The sequence below is a fragment of the Thunnus maccoyii genome, chromosome 14 (assembly GCF_910596095.1).
Source record: "Thunnus maccoyii chromosome 14, fThuMac1.1, whole genome shotgun sequence".
NCBI lineage: Eukaryota > Metazoa > Chordata > Actinopteri > Scombriformes > Scombridae > Thunnus > Thunnus maccoyii.
In genome coordinates this window covers 24,337,935-24,364,397 of record NC_056546.1, presented here as the reverse complement: position 1 = coordinate 24,364,397, position 26,463 = coordinate 24,337,935, and the positions used below count along the sequence as shown (strand labels likewise).

At 40.4% G+C, this 26,463-nt stretch overlaps 2 protein-coding genes across 3 annotated transcripts in view; one reads left to right on the top strand and one right to left on the bottom strand.

Annotated features, from left to right (window-relative positions):
- LOC121912248 (regulator of microtubule dynamics protein 2) overlaps positions 1–13,068 on the top strand; it is a 31,705-nt gene extending 18,637 nt beyond the window's left edge. The window contains exons 6-11 of the mRNA XM_042434419.1: positions 8,785–8,860; positions 9,426–9,503; positions 11,101–11,199; positions 12,417–12,470; positions 12,619–12,699; positions 12,890–13,068. Coding sequence (XP_042290353.1) covers positions 8,785–8,860; positions 9,426–9,503; positions 11,101–11,199; positions 12,417–12,470; positions 12,619–12,699; positions 12,890–12,943 — 442 coding nt within the window. The 3' untranslated portion in view covers positions 12,944–13,068. The remainder of the gene's footprint in view (positions 1–8,784; positions 8,861–9,425; positions 9,504–11,100; positions 11,200–12,416; positions 12,471–12,618; positions 12,700–12,889) is intronic.
- A 6,776-nt stretch (positions 13,069–19,844) lies between these two features.
- On the bottom strand, positions 19,845–24,485 carry LOC121911753 (cytochrome P450 1B1). 2 transcript variants are annotated; one of them, XM_042433578.1, is made up of 3 exons: positions 24,297–24,485; positions 23,165–24,169; positions 19,845–22,518 (listed from the first exon to the last, which is right to left on the bottom strand). In XM_042433578.1, the coding sequence occupies exons 2-3, from the start codon at positions 24,157–24,159 to the stop codon at positions 21,906–21,908; spliced, it is 1,608 nt and encodes a 535-aa protein (XP_042289512.1). In that variant the 5' UTR covers positions 24,160–24,169; positions 24,297–24,485; the 3' UTR covers positions 19,845–21,905. The 2 variants fall into 2 exon arrangements, with proteins under 2 accessions (XP_042289512.1, XP_042289511.1); XM_042433577.1 differs by having other exon boundaries at positions 23,165–24,485.
- Between the last annotated feature and the right edge of the window lie 1,978 nt (positions 24,486–26,463).

Below are 26,463 nucleotides of genomic sequence, written 5' to 3'. Positions count from 1 at the left end.
GTGGTTTTCAGCAGAGCATGGCTGCATGCTTTGCAGGCATGCATGTTTGTAAGATAATAGTAGCTTACCTCGTAAACATCCCCTCTTGCAGGTCACCCCCTCATCCACCTGATAGCATCACATCCAGTTTCAGGAATGTAAACACGGACTACATTGCTCACATAGACTGACGGCTGCACTGGAATAAATAACGTGATCAGTTTACTGTTATTGCAGTTCATCTATGTTGGTGGTTGCTTCCCAGCATGAGCTGTACATACTCACATATTTACATTTTTAATGCTTGGGATTATCCTGGTGATAAATCAGTCTGTGGCACTGAGGCATTGTGGGTTTAAATGCCACACGTAACTTTTCTTTGCATTTTATGTTTTGATGTTGCTGTCGTCTCTTGTCTGATTTGTTCCATCAAACACTGCTGGACATTTAGGTGGTCCTCACTATATAATAAAGAGTTGAAGGGAATTTTGCAGCCGTAGGTTAAGACAAATTAAAGGAAAGAAAATCAGGAGAACCTCTTCTCTCCTTGTATACCTCCCTGGTCGCTCATGACTCAGGGAAAAAATCCCCTTGCTTTTAATTAGTTGTGCAGAGTGGGCCTGATGGCATGAATCCCGTTTATATTTGTGAAGGCCCCAGTGGTGCATTCCTCATCTGAAACACTGCTCGTGTCAAAACTTGACTGCTGATCATACACGGAATCCATGGCTGCAACAGAGAGATGAAGATTGCACCAGATGCAACTCTGCCATCAGCTTGCAACTGCTGGGGTTTGAAAACAAGTGTGCCCTGCTTCAGACACAGCCTCAATAAAATTGCATCAGACCCCTTTTTATTTTGACTTGTTTAACACAGGTTCAGAAACGGGCATAGATCATATATAATTACATAGAGTAAACAGTGTACTGTGTTAGCTTGTTTATATCATACTAATAGTTTCCCCAGTGCAGGTATTTGTTACTGTTAATTACATTCCCTAAATTAGTGTCCTATGTAATTGAGATCATGTGGTTACTTTCTGTATACACGCGTGTGAAGTTTTCTCATGGAAAATAGTCCCAGTCTGCCTGCTCGTGCCAGCAGTCCTGTTTGCTCTGTTCGTTAGGAAATAATTAGCATTAGCTCATGCACATACCGCAGCACTCGAGACGTCAAGTGAAATAGAAGGCCGTGTTTGTTTAGTTAATTAAGAGCAACAGCTTTAAAAAAGCTTAATGCTTAATCCTATATCCACTAATGGAATTTGTAAGATTCTTAAACCGAGCAGAAATGCTGTCTAAGTTGAATGGACAGGACAAAGTAGGTAAAGCCGCACTTTGGAGAAGGGAGGAGGCAGGGACTGGGGACGGTGCCAGGCAGTGTTGCAAGGAAGTTTATGTCTGAGGTAACTGTTTACTTAGTGAACCGATGCCGTGAGAAAACTTGTCACCTGTTTTCCTGAATGTCAGGTCCTCTTCTGCCACTGAAACTACTTTTATAAAAAAAGAACCACAAATAATTTGCAACTTGCATTGAATTCGCTTTTTTAAATGTGTAATAATACATGCACAGATATAAATGATGCAGACACAGCTGAAACTTTGCATGCAACACACTGATGAAAATTATAACATTTTGGCAAATAATTGGTGCAAAAGCATATATTTTGTTAGTGTACTGTAATGAGAAAATGAAAGATGAGCCCACAGTGGCTTCTGCCCCTGCATGAAGGGATGAAATACTGGATGCACCCCAATTTACACAGTTATTGCTTTAACATGTCAGTTTTACTCTGTACACCAAATTTGTTATCATTGTGTCATGACATCCAAAACAAGGCCCGCGGACTCATTTTTACTCTTCATGGTACAGTACCTCAAAGCTGGCTAAAATCCTAGCAAGCCAGCTGCAGTTGGATGCTCTCCAAAACATTTGTTTTGAAACTTCATTCAGTATTACAAGTTTGATGACACACACAAACCCTATTGAGTCAAACCAGTTTTACACATCTCCAAGTACAAATTATCAGATTACTGTTTATGACCTATAAATAAGTTTGGAACAAATTATGCGATTCCCAAGACAATTACAAATGATTTTTAAATTCATGTAAAGTATTTTGTAATTGTGGAAATGCATAGTTTTGAGATATTATCAGACATTATGGCCTGTAGAGCACAAGCACACACAGGCCCAAACACCTAATGCATATTCACTGAGACATCTCTGAGTGACAGTTTAGCAGGTGTGGTGAGGAGACAGTCTTAACAAACCTGATTTATTGTAGCTGTAGCTTGCATGGCAAGTCACTGATGTTAATATATACACTGTGTTTCCATGAAAGGTGTTCTGCTGCTGCAGCAACGTCCCAGTTTAGCTCTTCAGGTCCCCTAAACGACTCTGAAACACAGTAATATCTGGAGTGACTGTCAGCTGTGCAGATTTTTTAACTCTTTGATATTGGTATTGGTATCAGCCTCATAAATCCAGTTTCACAAAAGTTGACATTGAACTGTAAGTTGAAAAAGTTGAAGCTCATTCTGCAGGTTTGTATTTATTTGCATAACACCAAGGCGATGCCCATAGTGAAAGATCTCAGATTGTTATCATAGAACCAGGATTTACACTAACCCGACGCTTTTACACATTAAACATTGTCTATGTGCAGCTACAAGTTGCAAGACGTTTGTGAACCTCACGCAGTCACAAAACATGCAACATCCTCTCTGACTGGCCGTTTGAAGACCCGGAGTGATGAATGAATGTGATGCCCGTGTAACAGTCATCACTTCACAAGAGATTACACATACTTTCCCACTCTGTCAAGTACAAAACCTCTGTACTTTTCCCAGGAGAGGTGGATGAGGACTCTTTTGAAGTCAGATGTGTATGAGGGCAGTTGGCTTAGTCAAAGAGTGCCATTGAGATGGATACGATCAGTGTCTCCAACAGTTCTACACACTGTCACCTCCTATTTTTTTAATTCTCTGTGCATGTCAGAGTACATGCCGCCACCTCTCCCTCCTCTGGTGTCATTCCTCAAAAGCACTCCGGTAATGTGTAACTGTCCTGTCGGCTGTAGTGCTTTCTAGGGCTGCACAATTTCCCCCCGTGATTCACACAATTGGCACACATTCCTTAACACAAAAATTGTTTTGTAATCCATATTGTCTACATGCAGACAGCATAAGCAATATGATCATTAGATACTGCTTTTTTTTTTTTAACAGACAGCTCATATGCAATCAGCTAAGTGCGTTGTCTACTCCCTAGAACACTTTGAAAAATGTTTTCCAGTATCTTGTAACTTGTGCCCCAAAAAAACCCTTCAACCTCCAGCAGGTGAGAGCTGCTTCAGTCCTGCGTGATCCCCAGCGACCCTCACAGTCTTTAGACTGTGCATGATGATTTTATTATTGATAAAAACAGACTGTCGGACTTGATCATACAGTAAATCTACATATCTGCCTCGACTGTCAACACTTTAGGCAGTTAGCACAACATGAAGAACCATTGTAGGAAGGCATAGAGTTGCATTTGCATAGCAATCCTTTAATGCTTGAGTGATCAGGCCACAAGAATTTTCCACAGTATTTTTAAACTAATTTTCGGTGTTACTTTTGGTTTCAAAATAATGTAGGTGCTTTTAATGATCATCGTCGTCGTCTTTGAATTGGTGCACACAGCAGCACAACATTTTAGGGTAAAAGCACAGCATTTTTGTCAGAATTGGGGGTAGATACATTTTTTTGCTCTTCCTCACTATCGCTGAGTTTCCATGACTCTGTCAGAGGAGTAAAATGCAATAAAAGAAGAATCTTCTCAGGAACAGCAAAAATGTGTCATTCACACTTTATTTAGGTCAGTGTCCTGCCGCCTCTTTCTGTGCACAGTTTGTCATTTTTACGCTGCTTAAGGAGAAATTTGGAGCATTTGTTTTGGATTTGCATTGGATGTCCCCGCTAATACAAACACAGCAGAATCGTTTTCATAAAAAAAAAGAGATCGCACAGGGAACCGAGACAAGGATTGTATTTCGATTAATCCTGCAGCCCAAGCGCTTTCTAGGAAACCACTTTACAAAAGAGAGCTAATGTGTTGGGATATAGTGTAGGATGTGTTTTTGTCTGTGGGTGTATGAATGTGTGTGAGTGAGCATATGCATGCATTGGGTTATGCAGGGTGCTTTCGTGACAACGAGTGTGAAGCCTATTTGTATAATCTCTGCAGGCTGACGGCTGGGAGATGTGATTGCATTCTTGTATCGCCGGCTTTGTTTATAGGTACGTTTTCAGTGATCCCACCGTGTGAATTCAGCCCATGTAAATCCCCGACTATAGGGCCTCTCTGATGGTACAAAGGCCCGCGGATTAAGCAGGAAGCCTGTGGCAGTGCCAGTCAGAGGAGGGGGAGGATGGGGTGACTTTGACCTCTACAAAGACAACTTTAATTTCAAACACGTGCCTCCGTTGCTGCAGTCATCGTTAGTGTCGCTGTGGCAGCATTGTGCTCTGTTCCAGTAGCCGTGGAAACCCTGTGTGTGCGTAAACTTCAGACCTCACTGTACTACAGTTCATCACTGTGGGAACACTTGACACACAGCCACAAATCCCATACTCCCATGCAAAGAAAACACTATCAGCTCATGCTGTCATGGGCTAAGAATATCAGTGCACCTCACTCACTCCCACACATTGTCTCACAGGTTGTCCTTGAATTCCACAAGTTCCTCCCCCTGTTTCTGTACAAGTTTTAGCCTGGAGTCCTGCCTGGCCCTCTCTGTCTTTGAATGAGCTCTATGTTTGGATTTGAAGGCTGAAATCAATCTGCTGTTTCCGCCAAGCATCTGACACTTAGGCCCTTTTGTTTTTGCCCAGTAGAGTGGGGGATTTCACTGAGCCGCGATAAAAAACGCGGACTAACCATGCGCAATTAAGTGTTCTGTCTTCCTCTCATCTTCCCCCTGTCATGTTTTGCCACCGCCCACCTTTCCTCCTCCTCTTGATATTTCCCTTTTCTTGCCTTAGACAGTTGAGGAGAGCTAGTATTTCAGCTCAGAGAAGAAAGGAAAGGATAAACAACAGCAGGTAGGCCCCTGAGGCGAGACACACCTCTCTACACCTTCACATCCCCTCTCCTTATACACTCCCTCCCCTTACTTCTCTCCGCCCCACCGAAGGCCTGCTGCTGTTTCACACAATGACAATAGAAAGGTTGCATGAGAACAAAAACATCCCACACTCCCCTGTGCCGTGCCGAAAGAAATTTTTACCACATAGAAGACAGAAACGCATGACTAGGATGTACTTTGACACACTCACTGAAAGTGTTCTTTGCTAAATACAAACACTCCCCAGTCTCACTCCACAGGGGAAAGTCCAGGTGGCGTGATGAGCCAACATTATTACATGCAGAGCCAATCATGAACAGCTCTGCCACTGGCACTCCTGGTCCAAATACTTCTCAATAAACATTGCCAGAATTGCTACATGCTGAATAATGGCAGAGACAGCCAATCAGAGGGAAGTGAAAATGTGTCTTGCGGTAACCTGGATGTTGAGCAATCTCTCCAACAGCCTTCACCTGGGCAATGCTCAATCTCAATTATGATTACTATTCCTCTTTGGTATGCTCTTCTGGTTACTATCCTCATCTCACCATCGCTTAGATTTATTGCATTTAATCACATCAGCATATTATAGCATGCTCGTAGAAAGAGAGGAATGTCTAACTGGTTAGTGTAACTCCTGAAGGAGCTGAACTTATTCGTTTATAATTGACTCCTTGGATTCACAGAGCATTGACTTCTAGGAGTGCAGAGAAGCTAGATGGACGGCAACAAATCATTATTTTCATTGTCGATTATGATTTTGATTAATCGTTTAGTCCAAGTGTCCAGAAATAGATTTCCCATTTCTCACACATCAAGGTGTCATCTGCAAGTTGCCTGTTTGTTCAGCAAACGATCCAAAACCCAATGTTATTCAATTGATATCAAAAGGGAAAGAACATGAATCCTCATATTTAAGAGGCTGCTACCAGATATGTTTTGACATGTCTGCTTTAAAATGACTTAAACGATTTTGATTTTTAGGTTGTTATCAATTCATTTTCCGTCAACTAATAAGTGAATCAACTTATCTTCAGTGTTTAGTTTTCAAATTTGGTAAATGAAGAAAAAGGTCCTATTGTTGTTGAGTATAGTTCATTTTTCTGATAAATGCTCCTCCAGTAGCTCCAAAGGATATTTGTTCACACTTCTCACTGATAATATTTGATTCACTGCAGCTTTGATTTTCTCACTTTGTTTAAACGGTATCATGCAGCCAGGTAGTTGCCACCAGATTTTTGGAGCAACGCATTCTTATTGTATGACAGGGGCTCAAAATTGAATTAAAACGTAGTGGTGGCCAAGCGCAAACCTACAGTGTCCTGGCTCAGTTTCCTCACAGCAGATATTTAGTCACCGGTGATGGATTTGCTCAAAGCCTTTACATCCAGCAATCTGTTTTCATTGGAAGCCAGGCAGCACAACTGCAGACAGATAGCATCTCTGCTCCTGTGATGTAGTGGAGCTCTGCACTCATCGAGCGCCAACCAGCGACAGCATGGCCGCACCCTGAGCTACCTTAAGAAAATAAACACAGATCTTTTTGGTTACAGTTACACACAATTCATCTGCCTCTGTTTGCTTTGCAGTGAATATCTAGGGCCCTTAAACGTGATGTGGTTAGTACTTGTCGTATCACTGTTCATTTTCTGCACCGCCCACAGTAAGTGGGAGTAATAATGGTTAGGATGAAGATTAATGATTTCATGATGTTTCACCGATTACAACCACCTTCATTATGTGTTTTGTTTTTTTTGTACATTTTGATCGATCGCTGTCTGGAATATTGTCAACTTGCAGTCAAATCATCCAGTTTCTTAAATGCCAGTGAGACAGATAAGTGTACCCAACATTACTGTAATTTGTAATTACCTGCTAATCATGTAGTACAATTTGCACTCTGCCACAGCTCAATAGAGCTCATTCATTTTTTTTTTTTATCATTATTACTATTATTTTTTTGGTGTTGTAATCCATGTCGGCATGCTGTGCCTGATCCAGACAGTGTGAGTGACTACAGAGAACAGTAGCCTGCCGCCAAATCATGCCCTGTTAGAAATCCATACACACATACCAGACACTTCAGTACACACACACACACACACACACACAGTTGCAGATTCCATCTACCATCAGCACCACCATGTCAGACGATGCTGTCGGGTGACCTTTCTACCCGCTGATCCTTCATATATAAAAAGGTGTTTATGTCGCTCTGTGGTGTTTGACAGAGTACCAGCAGGATTAAAGCAGCCGTGCGGTGAAAAGACTTTGATCAGCCTCCTCCGCTCCTCTTCAAACCCTCAGCGTCATGCTGACTTACAGATCCCAAAGTTGAAATCGCTCTTTGTTTTCCCTCCTACCTGCCTGTTGGTCTAAGTCAGTGTATTAATTAGTGAGTGAGGGAAGAGGGTGAAGTGGATTATCTCTGATGGTGTTGTCTAACGAAGAGTCTTGCTAAAGAGGGTTGAGTGTCAGTGGTTTCTCAGTGCCCCTTTGCTGTGCTCATCGTTAGTGACCCATAGAAAAGGTGGTGTGACTTAAAGGTGCTGCGGAGCTCCTCTTCTTCCATCCTCCCATCACACAAATCTTCAGTACTTGACTTCTTTATCGTTGTGAGTCAGGACTGGGCACCCAAAAAGCATTTAACTTGTCAGAAAGGCTCAAAATGTTTTTTTTCCAGTTGGATCTCAACTAACATACAAGTACGGTATCAACAGAGAGTTTCGAATTCAGTCACTCTGCATTATAAAGAAGAGGCAAAGTAAGGACAGAGGTGATCTTGTGATGCAAGGTCAAAGATTCAAATAGCTGGACCAGCTGGGTGGGTGGATTAACTGATGATGTTGAGATGACCTTGTGCAAGACATTCGATCACCAGCTGTCTTAAGGCTGGGGTATGCTCCAAATGAAAAAGCTTGTACGAAGTGTCGTCCGACCACATCTGAAGGCAGAAGTGTTTATAGCTGTTCAGTCACACTCAAAGGCGGAGTGAAATTATAAAAGAGAGCTTGTGTTAGCAGTCGAAACCATGTGGTTCGCACATGGTTTGACCACCCAGCAAGCACTTCAGCTGAAGCATACTGACATCTTTAAACTGTCTCACACTTGTGAATCTATTAATCTGTGTAAATGTGAAGCAAGGTGATGTTGGAATAGCACAAGCATGCTCTTTTCTGTCTGTCAGAATAAATAAAGGGGAAAAATGCTTTTGCGTTCAAGCCAAGCTTATGGATCCCAAAAGGGTATTAGAGAAAGTCGTTCATTTCTGTTTGTATTTAAAAAAGAGAGTTTACCTTGGCTATTCTGACTATTAAAAAAACAAAAAAAAAACACAGAGATTTTAAAACTACAATTTATCATCCATACATAGCAGTATTTCTCCCTTTTTCTCAACTTGCTTTTGTTGCTGAGTTGCAGTTTCTCCCAGTTTTTTCGCTGAAAAGTTTGTCTGCCATGATCTGATGAAAAGAAGAACTGTGATGGTCAGCGCCTTCTTGCATGAAGAAACACAACAAATGATCTGATACAGCTGACACGAAATCTATGCAAATCAGTTCAAACTACTTTGAAAAAAGAAAAAAGTGGTCATTTTTTTCAGTGAAAATCTGCAGAAAACAATGAGCCTTGGACATAATTTTTTGTCAATATAACATGTAGACAGTTAATGTCAATATAGTATCGTCTCTCAACAGGTATGCCATCATGTGTGGAATTATGGCAGAATATGACACAGTACAGAACAAGATAAAGAACGGATACATCTTTAAGGTAAGCTGTTTTCTAGCACATACAGTACATTCTGAAGCTTGTTGTGATTATTTAGTGAAATGCTTGCCACATACTATTATTTGTATACATTTTTTCATAAATACTGTATATATTGACCATTACATTTCTCATAAACTTAGAGTAGAGGGGCTTGGCTACACAGAAGGCCACTCCTACAGCCATTCAGTTGCATAAGACAGTGTGTGGAACAACAGCACGTAGCATTTTATCTTCTGTCAGCGGCTTTCCCCCAAACACTGTGTACCTGCAAAACTCTTGACAGGTGAAAGAGAGAGATAGAGAGCTGGAGAGGGAAGATATGAAAAAAAAAAGCTGAATTGGAGAGAGGGAGAGTGGAAAAGAACGAGGGGAGGGTGCGTGACAGGCAGGAGTGTGTGGTCGCTCGCCGAGATCGCGTGTGTGAGAGGTGTTTGTGAAATACTTGTGGGTTGGTGAAGCAGGACAGATCAGGTCAGAACAGAAGGCAGTGGAAATAGCAGCCGTGTCATGAATCAACAGTGAAAAACTTCTCCCTGTCTGTCTGTATGTCTGCCTCCCCTCGCAGGATCATCTGGATAAAGCTATCGAGCTGAAGCCGCAAGACCCCATGTCTTACTACCTGCTGGGCCGCTGGTGCTACGCTGTATGTGACCCTTCCGACACACTGCGCTACACATCTATCTCTCCCATCTCTCCTCACATCCACGAACAGGGAATTTATGGAGGCCAACATGTCGGCGTGGCCTAACACACCCACCGTTTCCCCTCATTCATTCTCACTGTTTAGGTTTCCCTGAGGTTTGTTTTTCCCTCTGCGATATTCACAGAGAGCGCTACAGGAGGTTAACACCAGCCATTGTTAGCTTTGAATCAGATTGTACCAGGAAGATATTTTCATCTTGTTTCTGTTCGGCTCATGTTCTTTCAGTGCAGGAAGTTGTTTGTGATGCAGCTCATAATGGTTTCTATGAACACCATGTTTTGTCTGCCAATCATTTAATCAATACTCGTATATTTGATTATGGTGTGATGAATTATTATCATTCAGATGTAAAAGTTTGCAGCCATTTTGCAGCCTGTAACTGTTCTTGTTGTTTCATGAGCTACTAATCACATAACTTGGTTCCAGTTGTCAAATTAACTGCCAGAAAGTAAGGAAGCTATTATAGAAATTGCTCTGATTAAATTAATAATACTCACCTTCACTGTTGGTACAAGGGCAGTAGTGAGGGACTGTGCTAATTTGGAGTAGTAACACCTTTTTTTTTTTTTAGGGATTGAGTTTTATGGGCTGTGGTGTGTTCATTTTCAACAATGATCTACTGTTTGCATTCAGTCAGCGGTTCTGTTTGAAATAACCTGTGATGACGCCAAAGCAATGCTACACCTGCAATTAGACGTTACTCTGATGAATGGTGTGAGGCAGGAACATTACATGTTTGACCCAGGCTTGTCCTGGCCATTATCATCTTCTGTGAAAAGTGTCAGTGGAAAGGTATCAGTGTACAGGAAAATTCACAGTCAAGAAATTGTGTTTTTCTGGCCTGGAATAGTTAAGGAAAATGATATGTAACCAAACCTGTAATTAAATTCTGTGGGTGTTATGGAAACGAAAACAAAAACAAAACAAATACCCACAAAATTCATCAACTTTGCTTCCATTAAATGTTAAAGCACTTGATTCCACTGTTGGTTGCTCAGAGAGATAATTACTTTTAAGGGACAAAAAGGAAAAATCTCCACATTACATAGAAATATCAAGAGATAGCAGCAATATGTCTAAGCAAGATGAGAGACAGTCAAAAGTCATCTTTAAAAAGTTAAACAAAGGATAACAAATAGTGATTGTGGAATTTGAACTTCATGTCATCGACAAGTTGTGGATTTCATTGTAGAAACCTCAGGGAATGTGGTCCTTTTCTGAAAGTTTTTAGGAGTTGTGCAGGAAAAAAATGTTTGAAGTTGATGGCCATTATTATTCACAACTTAACACCCCCTGAAAATTGTGTTTTTTCTGACCTCCAGTGGTTTACCTGCTGAACTTGCTGCAGTGGTGTCATGACACTGTGACATCACTGTTTGGTGCAACAGAGCACGTTTCTGACCACATCCAGCATGTGAAACAGGCTTGAAACTTTCAACCACAGAGGGCAGTGAACCGCTGCTTTTCAGCCTGGTGTAACGTTACTCTTTAACTAATGTGCAGAATTGTCTTTTACCTTGAGGTGTTTATTTCGCAGGTGGCCCAGTTATCCTGGATTGAGAGGAAAGTTGCTGCCACGTTATTTGGAGAACCTCCAAGCGCCACCGTTGAAGACGCACTGAAGAATTTTCTTAAGGTTCGGTGAATAATTTTGCAACCACTTTTCTTTGTACTTTTTTACATCAGTCTGGGGAACTCCAGACATACCACTCCTTAAGGTCGGAGTATGCTCAAAACAAACTAGTAAAAGTGATAGCTATCATGAAAAAGGCGGCGCAAAGAGCCTGCTGTCAGAGAGAGGGGTAAGACGCGAGACATGGGGACAACACTGCACACTTTCGGGCAGTTTTTTTCAAAAGCAATTATGGTGTTGTACTTGTTTGAACACACGAAAAGTGACAGAAGTAATAAATCCTGCCTACTTTCTTACCTCCGCATCCACGGTGCGGTCGCCGTGAGAAGTGGGCGTGATGGTTGGATCGTCAGTTTTGGAAAGTTACAAATATTGTTGTTGTATTGTAAAGTACCCCATTTGAAGTATATTTACCTCTTTAGAAATACTTCCACTTAGCCTTTGTTCCTGGTAAATAAGCAAAGTTAGACTAATTTTGCATGGATTACTGTTTTATTTTAATATTGAGTTTGTGTTTGTTTTTGTGTTCTTAAGGCACGTTCTTCCCTGAGCTGCCCTGATTAAAGAAATGTAATGTGCAGCGTCATGTTCATAACTTGCCAGTTCTCACAGACCAAACCCTCCATATTTAGAAAGGCTTAATCTGCATTCCCACATTTCGAATGTTTATATAGTAGAGAAATGAATTTTGCTTCTGGCCAATATTCCTGTGCATGCCTCTTCCTCATGTCTTTTGTATCTCACCCATCAATTTGATTTAAGTAAACCTTGTTGTAACATGTTGCTCATGACCTCAAGGACAGCCTTCAGAGAGGCTGTTGAGCTTCAACAAATACGTCCTGTGAGGTTAAAGATGATCTCCGGCCCATAACAAGTGGTTATCTGGACAAAACTGTAGGAGAGTTGTTCAGGTTGTAGGAGCTGCAGAGAAAGAGAGGATGAAATGAGCTAATGGTAATTCCTCCAGACCTTTAAGGGATACAGATTCCTGTTTGAAGAACAGTGTCTTCATTTAAATCCAGACCATAGAAGAATGTGTAGTCCAGTTAAAATGGACAGCTACCATTAAAGCTTTCCTAGTGAATTCTCTTGAATATGTAATATAAACAGTACTGGAGTATTGCTTCTATATATATAATGGGCATAATGGGCAGAGATATAGTTTCTCTCTGAAAGCTGAAAGAAAGCCTTCCCCTTTTTTGTCTCTTTGTTTCATTCAGGTTGAGGAGCTCCATCCAGGATATTCCAAACTCAACTATGTGTTTCTAGCTAAGGTCAGTACCAGAGAGTCATTATCATTTACATAGAAATGTTGAGACTTCACTGCCAGATCTTGCTTTTTGGACTAAACTGTGCTCTGTTCTGTGAGATCCTTCTTGGACTAAACAATGCTTTGACAGTTATTGTTCTTTTCTTTGGCAGTGCTACAAAGACCTGGGGCAAAGAGAAAATGCTAGGAAGATGTTTGAAGCTGCTTGTTCAATGAATGCTGTTTCGAAAGAGGTAGGAACCATCACTGTCCTATCACAATGCTTTAAATACAGTCTAAAAATCTTGCTGGCTTATTCCTTCACCCATGTTTTCAGGACGCTTAAATCAAATCCTGGAGTTGTTTAGGTAGCTGGCTAATCAGTGCATACTGTACTTTACTGTATTTTACTTTATTGTATTAAAAGTAATGTTTTTTCCTCAGGATGAAGAGGCACAGAAGGAACTGGACTTACTCTGCCCAGTGCTTGGAGTGTGACATCACCGTGCAATACCACAACCTTTTGGGAATTTATTTTCTATGTGCTATGGGCCACATGTGTCTGTGTGTGAGTGTGTGTGTGTGTGTGTGTGTGTGTGTGTGTGTGTGTGTGTGTGTGTGTGTGTGTGTGTGTGTGTGTGTGTGTGTGTGTATAAATATATATATATATAAAGAGAGTGAGAGAGAGAGAGAGCTTGTATTGAGAGGCCATCATTTTAATTCACTCTGTGAGTGGAGGGAGGTGAGCTGTGGCATTGTATCAGCATCAGGAACAATATAGTCAGAACCGTCCTACAGCTTTTTTAAATTGGTGTGGTAGATAAAAAATTTTTAAATAGTGGAAAACAAACTACCACTGTACCAAATAATCTAATTAATTGATTTTCCCTGTCTCAATAATCAAGTATATTGCAATGAAGTCTTTATAGTGGGTAGAGATTTTAGTTGATTTGAAATATTCTACAGAAATTGGATGAATCATAATTTATATTGAATTCAGTGTTCACTCTTAGTACATGTTATGTAAACCCTGCTGATCTATTTGCACAGCAGCAGCGTGTCGCAGACGTTCTCTCAGAGGTCTGATTGCCCTGATACGGAGTCCAGTGTGTCTCGAGTATAAGTTTCCTTGACAACAAAGAAAGACATGTCACTTTTTGGGAAAGTGACCCACAGGACTTCTTGTTCCTTCCTGTTGCGTCCTGTTTTTTTGTTGCGTCTCCCGCCACACGTTCGAGTGGCAATAACAAAAACACATCAGACAATAGCGCACCCAAACAAAGATCTTGGAATGCTGTGACCACTGGATAACCTCCTGCCCTCTTCACTCTGCCGAACATTAGTGCTCTCTGGCTTCATTTACATGCAGGCAGCAAGCTGATTACCTCCCTAACTTTATAAAATAATTTGACCATGCAGTGAACACACATTTTTCTTTTGTGGTGTCTTTTATGAGATCTTTGAACTGTGGTTGTTTACTCTGGCATGTGTCCAGGAGGTAAGCGAATGACATTCATCATACTCTTACCTCCTGCTACCTCCTGCTACTCAGCTGTTGTGACAGTAATGTTTTTAAATTAAGACATAATACACTTAGAAACAAGATTTTGTCGGATCTATACCATGTAGCAGAACCGTTTTTAAATGTCCCATCGCTTACAGATCCATCAACAGCCTTAACTTCATCTTTCTCTTCAGAACTGTCACAACAATTCTTCACAGTCACAGAATTAAGTTGTTTCAAATTTCTTTTTTTTAAATCATGGATTACCATCTCTGCATATTAAGGGGTTATATGTAAAACCTGTGCAGGCAGATCTGAACTTTATTTTTTTCCAATTGGAACTTTTCAGAAAGATTTTATCTAAATGCTTTTTATTTCCCACAGGTTTTTCTCCCAGTTTATTTGGCATTCGGACTCTTGCTCATATTTCATAGCTGTTACATTGTTTTTAAATCTGTGTGATCAAAAGTCGCTTTTATTGAGACATCTGTTTTTTATGAACTTCTACAAATGTCAAAGAAAGTGGAGAGGCATCCTAAGCACACCACTCGAACTTGGTATGCCAAGTAAAAAAAAAAACAGTTTAATGTTTATAGAAGGCTACTATTACACTGCACATATACAGCACCTAATTATACTGCTAACAGTTAAATTAAGGTTTTTCTCATGTTTCAGTTGATGTAAAAAACACCCTGGTTCACAGTCCACATGATTTACAGTGTTTCATACACATAATGTCAAAAGATGTATATTTTCTTGGAAATAAGTGGAAACTTCCTGTGAGATCAGGTCTCATCACTACACTGAAGAACAAATGTAGCTAGATTAAGGTGTTATAAATCACCTTACTGGTGTGTGTGTAAATGGAGTCATTGAGGGGGACACTGTTGGCAAGTTGTGTTTTTCTCTCTGTGGCAGAAATGTTGGATCTATGGCTCTCCAGTAATACTATAATGAATATGTGGCTGAAAATATTGGTACCCTTCCACCTTTTTGTTGAAACTGGCAGAAGTATATGGTATCCATCATTCTTTATTTCACATTGAACATAACTGAAACTTTGCTTTTGATTTACAACTTAACATGTTATTTAATACAATAAAAGAAATGAAAATGGCAGGGCCAAAAATATTGGTACCCTTAACTTAATATTTTGTAGCACAGCCTTTGGAGGCAATAACTGCAGTCAGGCTTGCTCTGTGTAACTCTGAATAAGGTTTCTACACTTCTCCACTGGTAGTTAAGCCCTCTGTTCTTGAGTAAATTGCTCCAGTTCTTTCAGGTTTGATGGGTGCTGTCTCCCAACTTCAGGTTTCAGCTCTTTCCACAGCTGTTCAATGGGATTGGGCTGTATGTTTCGCTCCAAAATGCCTTGATAGTCTTGTGATTTCATTGTGCCCTTCACAGATTCAAGGCCAAACCAAATTTTTCAAACCAAAAAGCTCTAATTTTGTTTCATCTGTCCAAAGCACAATCTTCCAGAAGGACTGTGGCTTGTCAACATGTATTTTGGCAAAGTCCAGTCTGGCTTTTTTGTGTCTTCCTCTTAGAAGTGGGGTCTTCCTGTGTCTTCTACCATGGAGCCCATTTCATTCAGCGATGGATGGTGCGACTTGAAACTATTGTACCTTGAACTTGAAGATCAGCTTGGATCTGTATTGAAGTTTTCTTTGGTTCTTTCTCAAACATTTGAGCAATCCTTCTGTCAATCTCAGACCAATTTTCCTCTTGCGACCACGTCCAGAGATGTTGGCTAAAGTTCCTTCGGCTTTAAACTTCTTAATAATATTGGTAACAGTGGTCAAAGGAACATCAAGCTATTGGAGATGGTTTTGTAACCTTTACGTTGACCATCTTTGGCTATTACCTTTTTCCTAATGTCTTCAGACCACTCTCAAGTTTTTCCTCTGTTGTTCAATGTGATGCACACAGTGGCACAAAACAGCAGAGTGAATCATTTTCTTCTTTTAAACTGGCTGCATTAGTGATTATAACACTGAAAACACCTGTGATACTAATTAAAACATAATAGTCTGCTTAAAGTATTACTACAAATCACTGATTTCTTAAAACTTCTAAAAGGTACCAATAAATTTGCTCAGGCTATTTTAGAATGTAGAATAAACATGAATTCAGTTATTTTCACAACTTCTTTGTCTTGTTCCACTGCAAACCAAACATAGACATGCATCGATAATAACATATCTTTTAATTTCAACACTGTTCAGGGCAAACAGTGAATTATTTTTAATAAAATGCAAGGGTACCGATAATTTCGGCCACGTCTGCAGAGGATGCAGACCCATCCTGGCATGATGAGGTGATTGTATTCCAGATCAGATTATACCACTAAAATGTGACCCGATGAGACTGAAGTAATATCTGACTTTTGCTTTCATTTTATGCATTCCTAATTATTTTACATTTGTTAATGGTTTTACTCAGTCTTGTAAATGTGATGCATATTGTGAGTTGTGTTTACTCTTGAGATTTGTTTTGGGTGATCCTATGGATTTAGAGTCATTGATTTTATTTTATTTTATGTTTTTAAGGGTATCTATTGAAAAAAAATTACAAGAATTGTTTTCATTTTTCACTTTTCAGATTTTTCTACCAGCACTACGAATGTATTTGATTTTCTTCATATGCCAAAGCAAGTACAATATTCCTCAAAATGATATCAAAATGGATACACTACATAGAGATTATACTGTATAATGTCATAGATGGTGTGCACTGAATGATTAATGGTACTGGAGTCGATAATTAAATATGTGCAATCTTGATATGTGTCGCCAGTTTGATATTTGTCTTGCATGTATGAAAACATAAGCTTGTTAGTTCTGTTAGTTGCTGTTTATGAGGAGTGCCCTCTTGCAATAATTTATGTAATCTGTAACTTATAATTAAAATTCACATTGGTTTTTATTATGAACTAAACTGATCTTACTCCAAGTCCAACAGAAAAGCAGGCTCCTGCATGAGTAAAAATTATTGTGGAGTTTTAAGGCTTCCCTTTTCCCCAGACTATATTTTGTGCCAGGACGATTTTGAATTTGTTACTGGATCTGATTCAGGACAACTTCCCGCCAGTCTAGTCATGTTTGAGCTTTTTTTCCATGGTAGAACCACTGGAAGAAGGTACCTCCCAAATGAGCACAGGTGTTTGTTTATACAGTCATGAAAACTTCAGCTTTCCCTGACTGATTTTAATAGCCTCTTCTGCACTTCAATCAAAGGCTTCAGTTGAGACAGCTGCAGAATTCACTTACAGCTTTTTTTTTTATTAGATGTGAAAGAAACTTTTGATGTTTTATATTTATTCATAGGCATCATATATTATGCCTGTGGATGTGATTGCATCTAATCTTGATGTCTGTACATGTTGGCCTAAAAGACAGGACCCCATGTTGCGTAAGAATTTAGAGGCTGCAGCTTTCAGGTTTTCTTTCTCATGAAGTCTCCTGAAATTCCAAAGGAGGGATTAGTTGATGCCCATGAATGGCTGCTGTCTATCATAACGAGCTGAGAATCATCTCTGCTTTCTTTGGAAGTTTCTGGACCTATGGGGCCACTTTGTCTCAGATTCACTTTGTCTCATGTGCACCTTGATTGAAGTTTGGTTTTTTTTTACCTCAGCACTGCGAACATGTATAGCAAGAATTTGACATTTTCCGAAATACGCCATTTGCTTTCTTGCTGGAGTCTCAGCTGGTTGCCTGGCAGCCTCACGGTGACTCCTGAAAGTAACTGCAGCCAACCAAGAAATAGTCTGGCACATAACCTGCTGTAAAACTTGTCATTTTCCCACTTTTTTTCCTGATCAAACAAACGAGATATAACATGTTTATTAGTGAGCTTCAGAAGTGCTAGTAGTCAAATTTTGTTATATTTGGACAGAGGCAGGCTAGCAGTTTCCCCCTGCTTCTAGTCTTAATGCTAAGCTAAGCTAACTGATTACTTGCTGTAATGTCCATATTTACCATGAGTGGTATCAATCTTCTCATCTAATTCTCAGAAAGAAGGCGAAAGTGGATTTCCCAAAATGTTTAAATATTTCCTTAATGTAGTTCCAAATGGGGCCAGATTAACCCTGTAGAGCCCCCAGGGCAGAAATGACCTGGGGGCCCCTACTGAACCCTCAGTCTCTCCCACTTTCTGTGCATTAGGTATGTATTAGTAAATTGTTAGTAACTCGACTGAGCACAAATTTACTGAGGAATATGGACCACATAAGCACAGTATAAACTGAAATGATAAAGGCATTAAAACTAGATTTTTATTCTCGGCCCCGCTACAAGAAAAGACCTCAACATTATATAATAATGCAGGCGTTATCTTAAGGCCTCTATCATTACTCATTATAATTTTTTTATATTGCTTTAGCAGTGCATACAATATTACCAAACAACTTTGCAATCAATCAAATTAAAACAAACAAATTGCCATGCAGGGAACCTGGAGTTTTGGGGCCCTCAGGCCCTCGGACTGTTGCCCACTTTGTCCAGTTGTAAATCCAGCATTGACTATAAACATGTGTGTGCATTGATTAGTCAGATGTTAACGAATAACATACAACAACCCTGTTCATGTCTTGATCTTTACTAAGACTCAGTCTGCTCTGATCTTGACCTGAACTCAACCCTTGTGGACAGCCTGGACCTGATCTTGACATTGTATAGGATTCAACTACATTTCAGTGCTATTCTTCCTCTCTGAACTCCTATCTGTCAGTCTCAACAACCAGCGACCTTCTCTCTGACTGCCACATTTGTACAATCTTGCTAACATATCCCTCCATCCACAATCTAAGCTCAGCTATGTCTTAAGTTACACAACAGCAAGAGCTTGTTGTGTGTATGTGCTGTATGTGTACATGTGTTATCTTCAGCCAGTGCAGGATACCAGATTAAATGGAGAGATTCATGCTAATCTGGTTAATGCAGTCTTGACAGGTCTAAGCTGTAATGACATAAGATGTGTCTTACCACTACTTCATGCAATATTTAATTTTCTTCAGCAGCATTATGCCACCATAGCTCTTCTTCTGATGTGTGCCTGCCAAACTCATACAAGGCACCTGCTTTACTTGACATTTCTTATTTAATTAGTTCAGTATGACCAATTTAGCCTTAAATATTTGTTTCATTTCTATAATCAGTCATCAGCCATCATCCCACTGAATCTGGCATATTATCCATGACATCGTCAGTTTCTCTTTACTTTTCAGCCCAGTTGTGTTTGATGACCTGTCAGCTCACATTTCATTAAAGAAGTGCAAGGCAAACTTTGTGTTTCCTTCTGATTCATAAAGATTATGCTTGGACAGCTGCCACACGAGTACGCTGGCACTATTTAGTCTTCAGATTTAATTTTGTGCTTGTAAAAAAAGGCAGTAAAGGAGGAAAGAGAATGGGGAGAGCCATATCAGTAATCATCTACTTTAGTTTTATCTGAATTTGTCACGCACTCTGAAAGCTGTCTGGCTGGCTGGCTGCGACGCTCTTGCTGATCAAGTACAGGATGTTCTGGCAGGGCGAGATAAAACGCTGTGCAGGGAAAGGGATCTCCCAAACACTTCCCTTTTGTTCCCACCTGACCTGGCAAGATGCCAAGAGTTCATGGCATTTTTCTAGGAGTTCACAGTGACACTTGCTTGAAATGTTATGTTAATCAGCTCTACCTAATCAGCATCAAGTACGGAGTCACTTTTATGTCAAAACTTCTGAACACAATCGGGACAAACTAACGTGTATACCATTGAAAAAAAAATAAAAATTGAGCCTACTCTATGTGCTTAGGAAGCTTATAGTTTTAACATATTTAAGAAGTCCTTATCTTTTCACCTTTAACCCATTTAGATAATAGGAAACTGCATCAGTGAATACAAAAGAATAGTTAGTGTCCTTTTATTACATAACTGTACAATATCTTTCAAAACAACGTTCAGGCAGGCAAGCAAATCACAGATGCAGTGATGTGTAGACAAAAGCTTAAAGTATTGCAACAGTGACAAATAATAAATGTATTTTTGTGTTTCACTCATCTAATCTGTATAGTTCTGTAAAAGAAGCATATGAGGTAAAGACACTGTAAATTTTGGATTTGAAGTATTTCTTGACCCCCATCATGTTGACTTCATGAGATGTTAGCTGTTGGTTAGTGTCCCAAATTATATGAAAAGAATAATAGCAGGTGACCTTTAATTTATTATTTGATGACAAAACCTTCTTGTTTCTATATAAATTATGCCGAAATTAGCATGCAGAACTTAACATTTTATCATTTCCTTTACAGAAGAAAAGGGAACTTGAAAGTTTATGACATGCTTTTCTGATCTTACAAACTGAATGATCATCACAGCAGTGCTTCCATTTCATTCATTCAGATTTTACTCTTATTTTTAGATAATCATCATGGATTGTCAAGTTTCATGTCTTTTTATACTCTACCTTCTGTATATGGAGCTGTATATCAGCAGTGGATACACTGTGATTGTTACTGTACTACATCATACAAATAACAAATACTTTCTTAAAGTCACATGTCATTTTGAAGATGAATCTGAATTTCATTATGCTAAAAAGGAGGCCAACAAACGCCCAAATCCAAGACATTACAGTCAGTGCATTAGTCTCTCATGTTGAGACTGCAATTAGATGAGTCTACAAAAAACAGTTAACCCCAGTGTCCCAACCCCAAGTTTGACAGCATGAATATTTCTGTATGTAACATAAAGACAAAATCGTTTGGTTACTGGCATCTTGAAGAGGGAACCTAAATGACAGGATGAGGGGTTTTTCATAGAGCAGCTTTCTAAAACATTCAAACTTAAACAAACTTTTGCAAGACACACAAAAAAGAAATAAATGGCTAAATAACACTGATCTAATATTAGTTTTTTTTTCATAGGTGCGTTGTACAGTAGTTCACAGACTCAAGCAACACTTGCAGTAGGTCTGCTTGGTGTACTCTTTAAGCTCCTTTGCTTTGTCCTTTCAAACAGTATCTACAGTAGGTTTCAGGATATATTAGATGACTTTCAAAAGCATTCTACTTAAAATAGTATTTGGCATTTCATAGCCCTTATTCCTGAGTAACTATGCTTTTATGCTATTATATCAAAAACTACACGTTAGTACTGGGCGGTTTATTTTAGTAGACATTACGCTTAGGGGCTGGAGCACTCCATGAGCTTATTCACCTGTTCATGCAGAATCACTGCAAAGATCAGGAGTCTGACCTTAGATGGCACATCACTTTAATCATCTAGAAATCTTGTAAGTCCAGTTTTGATTAGTTAACTTCATGGAATAAATGTTCTTTTATGTGTTGAGAAATTTGACATGAATTTCAGAGGGTTTATAACTCTTTATCTGACAGCAACAATGACAACAGGGTGTATACAAGCTTGGAGGTTTCTACTTTTCACTCAACTCTTGCAGTAATGCTATTCGCACCAAAATCACAAGGATTTGTCACAGCTTGTAGCCAGTGTTGCCTATACTGACGTCTGATTGAGGCTGATCACTGGTGATGTGCAGCTGACTGCAGTCCTTGATGAATCAAAAGAAGATGCTAATTGCAAAGTTGATGTGTGTTTGAGGTTGTCTGGCATGTGAAGGGATTACAGCTGAGCAGATTCATCCCAGGTGAACTGCTGTGAGACATGGCATGTGCAGTATTCATCATGTCTCCTGTGAAACAGACGCACATCTGTTTCTGTCCGGCATTATAATACTTAAAAATAAGTCAGCAATCAGTGATCACAACTATGTAATCATTCTCAACTCACTGTCATGTGAAGCATTAAAAACAGTGTGTAGAGGATAAGAATTTAGCCTGAGATTTCAGCTTATAAATATATTTTTCAGGCAGCTCACAAAAATGAGCTACAGTTCATAAGTCTTTTTATGTTTCAGCCTTCATTTGTACTCATGATAGTTTTGATTTAATTTATTCTTTTGTTTGGGAGTCTGATGACGGCTCGGCCTTGACCTCCTCAGCCTGCCTGGTTGCCGTGTCCAGCAGTGTCATGTCTTCCCGCAGAGACACTGATATAAAAAAGGAGTGGGGTTTCAGAGTCAGACCATAGTTGTAGTCCAGTGTGGGCGGCCTGGCCGGGTCTGCAGTGATGTTGCACTGGTGGACGATGACGGTTGTGAAGAGGAAGAGATGCAACTTGGACAGCTCCTCACCAATGCACCGCCGTTTGCCCAGCGAGAAGATGAGCACACTGCTGGTCAGGTCCTTGTTCAGTGCTCCGTTCTGGTCCAGGAAACGCAGAGGGTCAAAGGTCTCCGGGTGGGACCACATTGCCGGGTCGTGGTTGATGGACCACTGGTTGATGAAGATGACTGTGTTCTTTGGTATGGTGTAGCCCATGATGGAGGTGTCAGTGGTAGTGGAGTGGGGGATGGTGAGCGGCAAAAAGCTCGTGAAGCGCATCACCTCATAGATGAAGGCCATGACGTAAGGCAGCTGCAGCTGGTCCTCGATGGACGGGAGCCGGCTGCGGTCCACCACCTTGTCCACCTCCTGCTGGAGACGCACCTGCATCTCTGGATACCTACATGCACAGGTGAGACCTACATTTAAGATGACTATATTGAGGATGGAGGTTACTCTCATAGGTTTTTAACTTCACTTAAAGAAATAAGTGGAACAACATCTCTGTAGAAAACTTTATCTGACATTTAACGTAATTTAGTAACCAAAGAAAATGCAACCTATCTTTTGATTTAAGGATATAATGTAGACACACATGTTTATCTTTTTTAAAATTGAGGCTCAAGACATTTTATCACTCCATCCTGATGAACAAAACATTAAGCCTTGATGGGATTAAACAATCAAGCAAGATTAGAAAATGGATTTATGAGATGTCAGACAAAGGTCTTGCTACAGAATGTGTACAGTAAAATGCTGACTGGGCGCTTCATTCACTCTCACTGGTGTGCAGTTTCAGCTCTTTATATCGTGCTGCGAGTACCTGCCTGAGCCTCAGCTCCCCCGCTGTTACATAACACAAATGCTACTGCACTTCCTCAAGTCTGAGCAGCTTTAAGTCAGAAGGATGAGGACCCACTCTGATTTATCATTAATTGTTACATTTATTTCCCTTTAGAATGTACCGTATATTGTTTACTATTTGTGCATTTTAAATGTCAGAACATTAAAATAATCTCTATAAAATCATAGGAAAAGTTTCTTACTTGACAAGTATGATGGTGATCCACTGCATGGCAGTTGACAGTGTGTCTTGACTTGCTCCAAATATATCCCCAACAGTGGAGGTAACGAAGTCCTTCTCCAATGAAACCCCGGTTTTGTCGCGTAGTTGGTCCAGCGCCACTATAAAAGCATCCGTCATGTCCCTGATTGTGTCTGACTGGATTGTTTTTCTATGTTCAATGACTTTATCTCGAATGAACATGCCAAACTCCAGGTTGAGCCTCTTGAAGTTGTCAAATATGGTTTTGATGGGGTTGGGGAAATACTGGAGCCAGGGCATCACGTCCACTATGCTCCCTGCGCCCACTGTTTGGGTGAACTGGTCATTCCTCCCCACCACCTGCCGAAACTCCTCGTCCTCATAGGAGTAGCGCTTCCCAAAACACACTGCGCTCATGATGTTGGCCGTGGACACCACAAGATATGTCGTGGGCTGGAAATATTGGTGCTCCTTCGTTTTTCCCACAAACAGCTGCAGAAGTTCTTTGACCTCGCAGAGGACGTGTTGCTCAAATGTCTTTTTGGTTTGCGGGTTCCCGGTGGAAAACATCCGTACAGTGGACTGGGCCACTTTGCGGTGCATCTTCCACCAGTCCGTCATGGTGCCAAAAGCGAGACTGTTCCCGTTGGAGACGTACTGGAAGGAGGTGAAGTCCGGTCTGCCGGCAAATTGAAGTCCCTGTTTGACCAGCGCCTGTTTGATGGACTCCCCGTTCAGCACCACCACGGTCCGACAGCCCAGTTTAATCTGGAAGACATTGCCATATTTCTTTGCCATACGCGTAAAATACAAGTGCGGTGCCTTGCCAAGTTGCGCAGCGTTCCCGATGACCGGCCAGGAGAGTGGACCGGGCGGGCAGTGGATCGACCTCTGCCGGAGCCACAGCCACAGTTGGAGGGAAAGCAACAGAGTCACACATGTCACTAACAGAGCTCTTGGAGTCCCTGGGTCAATCCCCTCCAATTTAATATCCATGATGGGGATCCTGCAGGGGGAATATGATAATAACATCAATATTAACGCACATATTATTCAAGATTTAAAATATATGGTGCGACATGAGTTATGGGCATGTGAAATTAAATAAATTCAATTATTAGGTGATAAAATACCTGGTTATATCCCTGGCTCATCGAAAATATACCAGCCTTTACGATTTATCCAGATTTTTAATGTTTCAAAAACTTTTCCACTTCAGATGTTTATCCACAGACTGTGAAACTTTGAAGCACCAAGTGAAAGCATTTATCCCCAAACGGCGCAGCATCACGGCCCGTCAGCGTCTGTGCCTTGCTTTGTTACAGTGGGCAGATTTGTTGCAAAGCGTGTCTCCCCACCCACCCACCATCACCACCTCCTGCACCCACCTCTCTCTCTCTCTCTCTCTCTCTCTCTCTCTCTCTCTCTCTCTCTCTCTCTCTCTCTCTCTCTCTCTCCCCCCCTCCCTCTCTCTCTCTCTCTCTCTCTCTCTCTCTCTCTCTCTCTCTCTCTCTCTCTCTCTCTCTCCCCCCCTCCCTCTCTCTCTCTCAGCGCGCTTACAGGCGTTATTGTCCGACTAAGCAAATGTGAGTGTTTAACCTCAGTGCAAAGCTGAGAAAGTAAAGTTAACTGAGGTGAGAGGATATTCTTTGCAATAAATGAATGGAGCATTGACGTCATTAAACTTGTAGATTTAGCCATCTTAAAGTAGTTCAAAATGTTTTACACTAACAATAAACCCTATCATAATTACGATAGTATAAACAATTGATTATCATTATTATTATTATTATTATTAGATAGTGGAGGTAGTAGTAGTGGTAATATATACATATATATTAATGTCGTTAGTAGTAAAGTTGCTGAAAGAAAATGAAAATAACACATTTTATTGATAATAATATATTTCTAATCATTTAATGATAATAGATTTTGTTTTACATTTGATCATAATTATTCTTCACCTTAATCAAATTGAGATTCTTGTCATTGTGTTGATGGTTTCCTTTTCAGAGCTTTTCAACAGCGTGTTGCTGTCTGAGGGGAGGAAACTACGTTTTTCAAAAATACAGTACAGCACACATGCATTTTAAGTGTTAATTTGTTATTGTTGCTTTAAATTAAATGTGACGTCGCATTTTACAATTAGGTCTTAATTTTTTTTCTTTTTTCTTTATGTATTTATTTATTGAAGGGATGGTTCATCATCACATTTTGAAACAGACTGTGAAAAATAAATTATTCCTGAATTGTATGTTTAATTAAACTTTACAGATGAGGAGACTTTACTAATATTGATAGTGTTACAAATTACAATCGGGAATCTGCACTCCTTCCTCTCACTGCTGTGGCTTTTGCATAGGAGTGAGAATAGGATTGCAGTCTGTTTGCATGAGATACGCTGTTCGCTGTATTTCTTCTGATGCCTCGGACGCCACAGTGTGAAGTTGCTGTAATGAGAGCACGTTATTAAGGGTGCGCTTTCCCATCAAGCCACCAGGAGGAGGCGAACCCCGCGTTGCAGCTCATTAATAATCCCTAATTAACATGCTGAGCATCAGACCTGTCCTGCAGGACACTGCACACCCTGTCTGTCTCTCTTTTGTACTCATATAAAAGTACTAAATGTAAGAGTACGGCAGGAAATGTGACCCTAAAACATAATTAAAGCGACATTTCTTAAATGTATTTCGGGGCGCCTTGACAATTCTGAACAATAAGAATAACTGTTAGGCCACCTCTCTCTCCTGTGTTCACTCCGGCTTCGGTATGTAGTCTAAAGCAGTGGTCGTGGGTTCAGACCTGCTTCATCATTTTAGTCTGACATTTGTTTATGATTATGTCTTTGGACTTGTTGTTGTTGTTTGTGAGTTTCTGCTTTGCTTTCAGCCTGTAGATGATACCTGGCTCGCTGTCCCCTGCTTGGACCCTCCTGCTCAGGAGGTCTGGTCTGGTTGGGATGTGATTCGGGGATCCTGGTTCAGCACCGCGGACAGCGGCTCAGATAAACCCGGTGATGTCCTCTGACCCTCAACTGCTGCACCGAGCTACAACTGTGGGAGTTTTACATTTTAACAGAGACGCACAGACACATTTCAATACTGCTGATTTTATATTTTGTTAAGAAAAAAATCCACGCAAGTAACAAATTAGATATAAGTCTGTCGGTCACTGTTGCGCGGAGGTCGACACAAATATTCTGTAGCACGCACAACATAAAATACTGAACTTATTGCACTTTATACAATATTTGGACTTCTATAATATCATCATAACATATAGGATGTCATGTGGTTTATA

Bases quoted from the DNA above. Each gene is read 5' to 3' on its own strand.
- LOC121911753 (XM_042433577.1), bottom strand. From the start codon at position 24,195: ATGTTATTATCATATTCCCCCTGCAGGATCCCCATCATGGATATTAAA. The intron at 22,519-23,164 runs GTAAGAAACTTT...CTGTGCATGTAG, and splicing joins ATCACCATCATACTTGTCAA to GTATCCAGAGATGCAGGTGC.